General features: G+C 45.1%; 1 protein-coding gene across 1 annotated transcript; it reads left to right on the top strand.

Annotated features, from left to right (window-relative positions):
* Window positions 1-2,168: 2,168 nt before the first annotated feature.
* Window positions 2,169-3,977, top strand: LOC110257872 (heat shock transcription factor, Y-linked-like). The gene is made up of 2 exons (XM_021080879.2): window positions 2,169-2,743; window positions 3,167-3,977. Exons 1-2 carry the CDS (start codon window positions 2,231-2,233, stop codon window positions 3,860-3,862), a joined length of 1,209 nt encoding a protein of 402 aa, XP_020936538.1. The 5' UTR covers window positions 2,169-2,230; the 3' UTR covers window positions 3,863-3,977.
* Window positions 3,978-11,987: the final 8,010 nt, after the last annotated feature.

The following is an 11,987-nucleotide window of genomic DNA, read 5'->3' as shown; positions in this document are numbered from 1 at the left end:
CAAACTATAGTCAAATGTATGACCATGGGGGAGTATGGCCAACTGTGACCTCAAGTTAGCACTTGCCTAGAGGCTCTCCGTGCAGGAAAACTTGAGGCACAGCAGCTGTTGACCTGCAGCACCGGCTGAGCAGAGCTCAGGGAGGTGAGCAGCGGTGAGGCACAGGCCTTCAGACCGATTTCAGGTGAGGATCTCTATGGGGCCAAATTCTTGCATCTTCTCTCATCTAGAAATACAGAGATCATTGACCATGGCAACTGCATGGGCCAATAGGGAGAAAAGGCAGAATGGAGTAGCTGTGGGTCAGACATCCAAGGAAGACTAGGAAATCTTATGGAAGTAATTTTAGGCAAGCCTTTGTATTGCCAAGAACTTAGGGTTTATGTGCCCTGTTAGACGTGATGACACCAGCTGTTCTCAAAGCAGCATCAGCTGGCAGCGACAACCTTATATTTTCAAGGTCTTCTCTTATAGCAACAGAAAGGAGACAACATGTATTATGACCAATAGTTCCTGTGATTTACGTGTTAATACCACATCACGTGTTAAAACCTACTCAGATGAAACTACACTCCTCCTTCCACAATACTGGTATCAACCCATGTTTCATCTTATTTTTCCTTTCTTCCCATCCTCTATGGTAGCATATACCATGTCCATCCACAAGTACTCCTCACCCCAGGCCAGCAGGAAGCAGATAGAGAAGAGTAGACATTCATCCCTATTCCATATAATGGAAGGCTTGAATGAGAGGATCCCAGGAGGATGGAGACAGACTGCCATACACCCCAACTATTGCTGCTCACCTGAGAGACTTGCTGTGGACACCCCTCCCAGAATGTGGATGTGCAAGTTGGGCAGCAAGAAACGAGGACCTGTGGGAAGCAACTGCCTGCACAGACTAACTGCCTACACGGATTAACTGTGCTCTGTCATGGGACTTGAGTCCCTACACCTCCCTTGACCTTCCCTTTCTTCTCCATTTTCCCTGCCACAAGGTCCCACCGTGGACTCCAACCACAGACTCCCACCACAGATGCTTTATAAGCCTAACACCTCCTTGCAGTCAAAGCTGATGCCATCGTGGGCTCTGCCCAGCCCCCTCAGAGACCCTAATAAATCCCTCTTGTGTACTATTTGGTCTTGTGCCTTCCTCCCTCAGCAACCTAACGGAAAATGTTTGGAATATTGTTTAACACACAGACTACTTGCGTAGGATACACAGAAAACTCGATATAATAAAATCAGTGATACCAGATCACTGTCAGTTTTTAACAATGTGAAAACATTATGGTATAAGTTTTAGAGTATTCAGTTCAAGGGCATATATAATCTTCAGAATGTGGTACACCCATCAATTCCTCAGTACTCATTGTATCAATCCGCAATGAAATCTCATACCCTTTGGATGGTACTTCCCCACATTTCCTCTCCTAACACAAGCAACCATCAATCTTTTTTGGTCTCTATGGCTATAGATATTTTGCCTGGTGCCCAGGGCCCTTCCATGTCTTGGTTAGTGATAAAGGTCATGGTTTGTGATGTTTTGTTTTGTTTTTGATTGTGTATTTGTTTCTTTTTGTCTTTTCCTTTTGTCTTTTTATTTTTTGGACTGTACCTGGGGCATGCAGAAGTTCCCAGGCCAGGGATTGAACCCATAGCACAGCAGAGATCAGAACACTTTTGTAACAAGCTAGCCACCAGAGAACACTGGCTATGTTTTTCTGAATATAAATACTGCACAGATTCTAGTTATACACTCTCAAGAGCTGCATAACTTTTGTTTCAGTTTGCTGTTTTTTTTTTTTCTTCCATTTACAAGGCCTTACCTAAGAGGCACAAGTGCGTATGTGCCCAAGAGAGAACTTGCGTTTACTTCAGGGATGAAATGGATTTATTTATTTATGTGATTTTTTATTAAAAAAATTCCATTGGAATAGGATCTCATTTGCTGATCTCATTTTTTTTTCTCTCTTTGGGTTACTGTTCAAGTACGGAGGTCATATTTTATATTAACTGGGCTAATTTCATAGAGAAGTAAACCCTGACTGAAGGTGATGCTCAGATTGCTAGGAGACTAGTGTCTTGTGATGTCACAGCTACTCAGGTTGGCAACCATTGTGATGGATTGGATAGTTTATCTGTGTAGGCTTACCAAAGCAGCATTTAAAACTGCAGAGTTCAAAAGCCATGCAGGTGAGAAAAGTAGCTGAAGAGAAATTTATCTGAGATGGCACATGCTCCTTCAGAAATTCAAGGTGTGTCTCCTAAAGATGCACCAACTGGTTCAGAATCCTCCATTACATCTCCATGGTGTGATAACTCAATCACTGGGGACTTGGACTTGAGGTCTCAGATTGAAGAAAAAGCTTTCCAGGCTTTGTCTGAGGGCTCCCTGATTAAAGAGCCATGCCACACATTGTGTGCCTCTGAACCAGATGGAGATAATGATTTTCCTCCTCTGCCCTTTCCCAGAAAACTTTGGGAAATTGTTGAAAGTGATCGATTTAAGTCCATTTGGTGGGATGAAAATGGAACCTCGATCGTGATTAATGAAGAATGCTTCAAGAAAGAAGTTCTGGAGAGAAAGGCTCCCTTCAGAATTTTTGAAACTGAGAGTATGAAAAGCTTAGTTCGACAGCTTAACCTTTATGGATTTACTAAATTGCGAAGGAATTTTCAAAGACCTGCCTCACTAGCCAACATTCTGGCAGAAGATAATGAAGACTCTGCTTGGAACAAGGTATTATGAAATGTCCAGTTACTATTTACAGAGGGACATCTGCAAATATGTTCATACATATAGGGTCATAGTAGACCTTGAAAGTGGGATGAAGTACTGCTACGCTTTTAAGTTGAAGGCCACTTGGTCATAAAATATTTGGGGTGATAGAGAAATTTCCTAGCCACCTGGAGCCTTCTCGATGAACCTCACCCAATACAAGCCCCTGAACCTCATACTGTTACTGTAAATGCACCAGGCATTTTTATTTAAGGACCATAATTGCCTGTTCCCACTACATAAATTTTTGAAAATGTTAGTAATAGATGAGTATTATTTCCTGACATTAACTCTGTGTGATGACACAAGTCAGATTTTTATGGATTCTTTGTCCTCGTATCTTTGTTTAAAAGGTCACTAAATACCTTTCTCTTTTGGTTTTAGCTGCAGTTCTACCATAATCCAAATTTTAAACGAGGCTGTCCCCATCTGTTGGTGAGGATGAAAAGAAGAGTCAGGGTGAAAAATGCTTCTCCAGTATCGGCTTCTCTACTTCAAGGCTGCAGCAAGAAGCGCTCTAGAACAGGGGGTGATGTGGATAACCATAATTCTGATGTGGCTGCAGAAACTCGTGGAGAAGATGCATTTTCAACCTCTACAAACCTAAATGTGCCTTTAATAAGGTGGCCTTCTATGAGCCAGAGAATTTCTAATACAACTACCCCAACTAGAAGTGGTCTTTCTTCTCCATCATCACCATCAGTCAGGCCACCAGGACAAATTGTCATGGCTCAACATGCTATTTTTAGTCAGTTGACCACGTTTCACATGCACTCACAAAGCAGCTACTCTCCAGCAAGTGGCCACATCGTGAATTTCATTACAACTACCACTTCCATTTCTCAGTACCACCGCATTTCTAACTTCCCAAGTGGTTATTTTGGACTGAGGGTGGAGCCTTCTCCTTTGCCAACCAGATACCAGAATATATCACCAACTGAGGGCCCTGTGTCTAACCCGCAACCAGCAGCCCATCCATGGTTCCCAATGCCAATGGCCACTGACACATCTGCTGCCTCCCTTTCAAGGCCAAACCCTCAGTCCTCTTCCGTATCTGAACATCACCCTAATTACCACTGACCTATCAAAGGACTATAGGTTATGCAGGAGAGTGAAGATGAAAATTTATGCTGGCCAATGTCACCAAGTTCCTGCAATTCTGTTATTTCAGCAATAAACTTGTATGTTCATCTTCATAGCTTCCATTTCTTTACTTTTGACACAGTTAAGAGTAAAAGGATGCTGCATTTCTTTTTCTAAAATGATTTTTCCTTCATAGCTGGTTTACTGTGTTCTATCACTTTCATACTGTGCCGCAAAGTGGCCCAGTCACACACCCACCCACCCAAGACCCACACCCACACACATACATATCCTTTGTTTCACATTATGCTGCATCAAAAGTGACTAGAGATAGATCCCATTGCTATACAGCATGACCTCATTGCATACCCGCTCCACATGCAATAGTTTGCATTTTCAACCCCCGAATCCCAGTCCATCACAATCCTGCTCCCTCCCCCTTGGCAACCAAAACCCTGTTGTCCAAATCCATGGGTGTCTTTCCTGTGGAAAGTTTCAGTTGTGCCATATATCACATTCCACACATAAGTGATGTCATATTGTGCTTGCCTTCCTCCTTCTGGCTTACTTCACTTAATAGGAGAGTCTCCAGTTCCAACCATGTTGCTGCAAATGGCATTATTCTGTTCTTTTCTTATGGCTGAGTGGTGTTGCATTGTCTATATATACAACATCCCCTAATGCATTCTTTCCAATGGTCATTTAGGTTATTTCCATATCTTGCCTCTTGTGAATAGTGCTGCATTGGACATACATGTGCACACAAAGTTTTCATGGAAATTTTTTTTTCCCCAGGTGTACGCCCAAGAGTGGGATTGCTGCGTGACATGCTAGTTCTATATTTAGTTTTCTGAAGTATTTCCATAGCGGTTGTAACAATTTACATTCCTCCCACAGTGTAAGAGAGTTTTCTTTTCTCCATACCCTCTCTAGCCTTTTCTCATGTATGGACTTGTTAATGTCGGCCATTCTGTCCAGTGTGAAGTGATACCTCATAGTAGTGTAGATTAGCATTTCTCTAATAAACAGTGATGTTGAGAATTTCTTTATGTGCTTGTTGGCCCTCTGTATATTCTCTTTGGAGAAATGTCTATGCAGGTCTCTTTCCCATGTTTCCACTGAGTAATTGGCTGTTTTGTTGTTGAGGTGCGTAGGTTGGTTGTAGATTTTAGAGATTGAGCCCTTATTAGTTGCATCATCTGAAATAATTGTCTCCCATTGCAGGTTGTCCTTTTGTCGTTTTAATTGTTTCCAATGGCAGATTATTTTGCCGTTTTTTAATATTTGAAATGTTTGATAATTTGAGAGGAGCATTTGACATGTCCCCTAGCTGTAACTGTTTCAAAAAGGAAAATGGAACTAAGGAAATAGAGAATAGCTGTCAAGAGATTTCTGAAATAGTCCAAGTTGTATTGAATGGGGGTCTCAATCATGATGGTGTGGAAAAAGGGGCAAATAAAAGTCAATTTGGAAAGGGAAAATACATAGTATTTACGTAGTGTTTTCTCAGCTGCATTATAGTCTATCTGTTACTTCAAATGGAACTTGGATATTAGTTGACAAGATTGTCTTCATTGCAAAGAAAAAATAAATCAATAAATTCCATTGAGTTCCCATGATGGCAAAGAGGTTAACACACCTAACTAGTGTCCATGAGGAAGCAGCTTCACCCCCTGCCCTCGCTCTGTGGTTTAAAGCCCCAGAGTTGCCATGAGCTGTGATGTGAGTTAAAGATGTGGCTCAGACCCAGCATTGCTACGGCAATGTAAGGCAGCAGACAGAGCTCTGCTTTGACCCTGACTGGGATCGCCCATATGCCACAGATGTGGCCCTCAAAAGACAAAAAAAAAAAAAGATAAACAATTACTTAAAAAGTACATTTCACACTCCAAACGATAACATATTTTAGCTTATCCAGGAAGCATGACCATCATTTACACCATAAGTGCAACAACAATATCCACATGACATCATCAGAGATGGCATCACTGTCATCACAGGGTGGCATTTTATCAGTGAAACATCTACAAAGAAAAAGTAGTAGAAAAAAATGTGGGTGTCATTTTCTCTAAAATCCTCAAACTGATCAAGGTTATTTTTGCCTTTATCTCCACCCCTTTACATGTCCCGATTCACACATAGAGGTTGCTTTCTTGTTTTACACAAAGACAGGCTTAAATACAAATGCTGGCCTTTAACACCAAACCTCAGCCAGGTGAACAGGTCCCTTGAAGATATAGAATCTGTTTGACTTAGCAGCTTCTTATGTTTCTCTTTTACTGTCTTTCTGGAGTACATTCAGAAGAATTATTTTCAATCATACCAAGAGTCACCTCAGAGCCATCCTTGGAGTAGAAAGGACCCCACTTTGTCTTAAAAAGCAAGGTGCCATTGTTGCAGAGGGGAAAAGGAGGAGGGGCAGATGCCAAAGGAATCTCCCTGCTCACATGTGCAAAGGCTTTCAGAGGGCAGGGTGCACCTGGTGCAGGCCACAGGTGGCAAGAAGCCACTTGCTTGTGGTACAGCAGCCTGGACACTTCTTGTGCTGGCTATAGGTGTCCAGATCCTTCTGGTGGGGGCTAAGGGCATCAGGTGGGTAAGTGAGATGTGGTGCCCCCTGAGTGATCTACAGGCAGTGGGGACAACCCAAAGCAGTCATCTCAGAAACCACAGGGAGTCAAGGCCTGCCACCGGTAGGGGTGTGTGATCAGGTCCAATCTCTGACCACAGTCACCTCAGAGGTCAGAAATCAGAGCGGGCACTACAACTGAGCACCACCCAGTATTGCTGTCAACACCCTGGCCATATAACTGCCCTGCAACTGTCAGTGCCAAATGCTCTGACAGTTGCACGGAAGAAGCACTCAGAAGGTTGAACACTGTCCTTTGCCAAGACCCTGTAACTAGGAGCAGTGGTGCACCACCTCCTGTGTGGGCTAAGAGGGACAGGCTGCTTCTTATAAGGGTCCTCAGTTGGGGGGGCAAACCACCAGAGGTGTGCATGGCCTGCTACCACTAGGGGTCCAGGAACAGGCACCCCTTGTGGCCCTAATCACCTCAGAGGGCACCTCAGAAGAGGTCATTGTGACCAAACATTACCTGTTTCTGCTCCAATTTCTCTGGGAACTCACAAACTATGCCACTGCCACTGCCACTGCCACTGCCACTGCCACTGCCACTACCAAATGCTCTGGGCACCTCATGATTCTGCAAAAAGCTCATTATCACTCCCAAGGCCTTGAAACAAGGAGTAGCCTGTGCCACCTCCCTGCATGTACTTGCTGCTGCTAAGACCCCAGCAAGAAGGCACTACCAGCCCTACCCACTACCTCCCTCTCCCTGGAAATACACTCAACACCCTCGGGATAATGGCGTGCTCACTCCCAAGATTGAGCCAGCAAGAATGCAATCCTCCATGCCCCAAATAAATGGTAACACCCCACAAAATACAAAGGGTTGCTCTTGCCTAGAAGTAACCCTCCAAGACTAGAGTTTGGCTTCCCCAAACTCACAGAAAAAGAAAATCATAGACACCATGAAGAAGCCCAGGAACAATTCCCACGTAAGGTATAGGAGATTTCATGTGAAGCAGAAACAATGCAACAGACCTCTGAAGGCCAAAAGACCCTGAGTTCAAAAGGGGTAGAGTGAATATATACTGAAGGAATGAAGGCTGAATATCAGGGATTTACGAGCACATTACAAACAGTCATGTCGATTACTTTAGAGAGGAATGAGGAAATTTAGGGGAAAATAGGGAAAAATTAGAAAAGTCTTTTGCAGATAGCCAAACTGGGCTAAAGGCTAAAGGCACTAAAGGGCAGAGTGAAGAGTGCAGAGGAATGAATTAGTGACATGGAAGATAGCATAATGGAAATCACCCAATCAGGACAGCAGGCAGAAAACCACATGAAAACACAAGAAAGCAACATAAGAGATCTATGGGGTAGCATAACAGGGGTCCATCTATGCATAATAGCAATTCAAGAGGCAGAAGAAAAAGAAAAGTGGATTGGAAATATATTGGAAGAAATTATGTCTCAAAATTTTCCCAAACTAAAGGAAACAGGTATCAAAATACAGTAATCACAGAAGGCACAAAACAGGCTAAACACAAATATGCCCACACCTAGACCTACTATAATGAAAATGGCAAAGATAAAGAGAGGATTCTAAAGGCAGCAAGAGAAATACAACACATTAACTACAAGAGAACCCGCAAATCACCTAATTCCTCTACAGAAACACTACAGGCCTGAAGAAATTGGCAAGCTATATACAAAGTTCCAAAAGGAAAAACTCTGAAGCCTAGAATACTCTTCCCAGCAAGACTATCATTATTTATTTATTCATTTATGTATGTTTTTATTTATTTATTGAGTATCATTTGAACTGGAAAGGGAAACAGAGAATTTCTCCAACAAACAAAAGCTAAACGAGTACACCAATACTAAACCCATTCTAAAAAAATACAGAAATGGCTAAAAGAAGAAGAAGAAGAAGAAGGAGAAGAAGAAGAAGGAGAAAAAATAAGACAGAACATATACAGATTGGAAAGCAGTCACTTAAATCAGCCAGCATACATCACCAAAACAAACAAACAAACAAAAAAAAATCTACTCTAAAAGTGATGAGAAACACAAGGAACACCAAAAGGACAAACTCGAAGATCTCAAAGAAGTAATTCAAAAGCATAGAGTGTAGGTAAGGAAGTATGAAAATATAGACACCTATTTTTAAATATCGTGTTGCAGCCTATATGACTACCAGGCTAAAGCAAGCAGATGTAGGAAGTGGTTAACATACTTGAAAACCAGGGAAACCACAAATCAAACCAAACATTACATTCATGAAAACTAAAACGAAATGTATCCAAGCATAAAATAAATGGAAATCATCAAAAAAAAGAGAAAAAAAAAACCAAGGTAATACAACCAATCAACTGAAAAGCAAGGTTTAACATGGGAATAAATACATGTTTCTCAATAATTACCTTAAGCGTCAAGGGACTAAATACTCTGATCAATAGACACAGAGCGGCAGATTGGATCAAAAAGCAAAAACATACAACCTGCTGTCTGCAAGAGACTCCCTTTAGAGCAAAGAACACGTACAGATTGAAAGTGAGAGAACGGGACATGATATTTCAATGGTCAAGACAGGAAAGCAGGAGTTGTGATACGCATAGTAGAAAAAATAGACATTGAAACAAACAAAGGCCATAGAGAAAGATAAAGAAGGACACAATTTCAGAGAGCCCAGATGGTGAAAGAGTAGGGGGATTTGTTCACCTCTCCCACAGATGCAACAAAAAATACACATCTACATGTAAAATGACTCACACAGAACAGCAACTGAACGCTGGCAGAAGAACTGAAACCTCCAAAAATGGGAAGAATCTCTTGACACAACTGCATAAAGCAACAGAAAAGAGGAGAGAGAGAGAAGGGGCATCAGGACTGGACTCCTGAGAGGGAATGGTGAAGGAGAAAGGGAACCCACACCCTGGAAACTCACCGAACCTGGGGAAAGATCAACTGAGTCCAAGGGATCTCCAAGATGCCACGAAAAGTGCATCAGCAGGCCAGAGGACTGAGAGGCAGTGTGAAAGCCACACAGATCATCAGAACCGCTGGAACAGGTCCCAAAGACTGAGATGCTTTGGTGGGGACTGGGTGCCAAGCCCTAGGCTTTGGAGGTGAGTCCCTGGGAGCAGGCTGGGGTTGGTGGTGTGGAGACAGCATAAGAGATGAGGAAGTGGTGCCCCAGGGGTGAAGGGTTGCAAAGTGCTAAGGGCTGGGGACTGGAAAGCCACAAGAAAGGGAACCCAGGAGAAGGTCTGGGCCTGCAGGAGAGACATTGCACCATTGTTGGGGAGGGGAGAGCAGGATGTGTGGGCCACCAGAGAATACTCCTTGCTCCACAGCATTTTCACTTGCACAACAGTTAGTAGAGCACAGAGGGCATTCCCAGCACATCCCCCTCTTCCACCACGGGCATGCCCGGGGAGAAGCCACATTCCTTCTGCAGTGGACTGGGCCCACTACCCATGCGAAGGCAACCACCTCCTTGGTGTTCCACCCACAGGAAGTGCCCCACTGCCCTGGTGCACCCCAGAAACCTCCTCCCCAAATCAGGAAGTTCACCACCACAGCAGCAGGAACAGCCCAGCCCTGCCCACCGTTGGGAAGGGCTCTGCTGACACAGCGTGAGAGAGCCAGCACCGCCACCCTCGGGAAGCCCCCTACGGCTGTTGACCACAATGGCAAGACGCTCCCTGCCATGGGGAGTGAACGTCCTCCAAGGCATGCATTGGCCAGCCCTCCCTACCCTTGGGAAGCCCTCCACTGCTGGAGAGAACCACAGGCAGCTGCCCTTGGCTGCAGGAAGGGCACCAACAATGGGACGTACACCAACCAGACCCACCAGCCTAGGAGTAGTGCACTTCCACCATGACAGGCACTGGCCAGCCCTGCAGGCCCTCAGGAAGCCCTCCAAACTTGCGGCACAACCCATCAAGCCCTACCTGGCTTCAAGAAGTGCACTGCCAAGGCAGAACACTCTGGCCAGCCCCACCCAGACTACGGAAGCTCCCCACCAGAGCAGCACAACCCAGCCACACTGACTGCCCACAGGAAGCACCTAGCCACGGCGGTGGGACCCGGCCAGCCATGCATGCCCTCAGGAAGAGCCCAACCACCACCATGTGCCCTGAGTGTGCCAAACTACACTTTGGCTTCCCCAAATTCACAGTAAATGGAAAACACAAGCAAGATGAGGAAGCTAAGCAAACATTCCCAGTTTATGCAACAGGAGAATTCACGTAAAACCTTCAACACTCAAACAGTCTGACAGACTTTGAGTTCAAATGACACAGAGTGAAAGTACTAAAGAGATTCAGAGAAGATAAGCACTGTAACACAGACTCCCTCAGAAAAGAAATAGAAAACATAAGGTGGAGCCAAGAAAATCTAGAAAGTTCATTTGCAGACCAACAATATGAGCTAAGGGCAGTAAGGGCTGGAATGAATAATGCAGGGGAACTTATCAGTGATGTGGAAAATAGAAGAAAGCAAATCACCCAAAGAGGACAGCAGACAGAAAACCAAATGAAAAAACCCTGAAAGCAATATAAGAGACCTATGGGATAACATAAAGTGGGCCAATCTGTGCATAGTAGGAATTCCAGAAGGAGAAGTAAAAAAAAGATTATTGAAAATGTATTGGAAGAACTTATGTCTGGAATTATGCCCAGCCATGCGAAGTGCCCCACTGCCCTGACATGCCCTGGGAAACTCCTCACCACATTGGGAAATGCACCACGACCACAGTGGAAACTGGCCAGCCCTGCCTACCATTGGGAAGTGCCCTGCTGCCATGGGGCAACTCGGCCAGCCCTGTCCACCCTTGGGAAGTGCTCCACTGCTACAGGTTGCCCCAGAAAGCCCCAGCTAGCCATGGGAAATGCACCTCCACCTCCGTGGGCACCTGCCAGCCCCACCCACACTGGGGAAGCTCTCTCCACTGCAGAGCGAACTGGCCAGCACTGCCCACACTCAGGAAGCATCCCACTGCCATGGAGCACCAGGGCAAGCCCCGCCCATGTGCAGGGAGGGCAACTCCAATGTGGAAAGCCCTGGCCAGCTCCACTAGCCTTTGGGAAGAACCCTCCTGCCATGGCACAACCAGGCCAGGACTGCCCCCCTTTGGGAAGTGCTCTGCTGAATGGCATGCCCCAGCAATCCCCAGGCACATGTGGGAAGTTCACCTCCACCATGGTGCACACCTGCCAGGCCCATCCACCCTCGGGCAGGGCCTTCTGCCATGGAGTGAACTGCCTGGTCCTGCCCACCTTCAGGAAGCAACTTTCTGCCACAGAGCAAGGAGGCCAGCCCCACTCACCCTTGGCAACTGATGATCTGAGCACACTGAAAAGCACTGCATGCCCACAGGAGTTACTCTGCTGCCGCTGAGCACCTGGGAAAGCCCTGCCCAACTGCAGTGCTGTGCCTCAAAAACATCCCATATCATCCAGCCCCAACTGCCCTCAGGATGGTGCACAATGCCCAAACATGCCTGGCCATGGGAAGAACCTAGGCTCAACAGTGTGACCCAGCAAACCA

Source organism: Sus scrofa, chromosome Y (genome assembly GCF_054392235.1).
Source record: "Sus scrofa isolate SSC_HxYL_T2T_F1_AM1 chromosome Y, Sscrofa_HxYL_maternal_Yorkshire_Landrace_v2.0, whole genome shotgun sequence".
Lineage (NCBI taxonomy): Eukaryota > Metazoa > Chordata > Mammalia > Artiodactyla > Suidae > Sus > Sus scrofa.
The sequence above is the reverse complement of the archived record's forward strand: the minus strand, read 5'-3'. Positions and strand labels throughout refer to the sequence as shown.

Bases quoted from the DNA above. Each gene is read 5' to 3' on its own strand.
- LOC110257872 (XM_021080879.2), top strand. From the start codon at position 2,231: ATGGCACATGCTCCTTCAGAAATTCAAGGTGTGTCTCCTAAAGATGCA. The intron at 2,744-3,166 runs GTATTATGAAAT...TTTTGGTTTTAG, and splicing joins AAGACTCTGCTTGGAACAAG to CTGCAGTTCTACCATAATCC.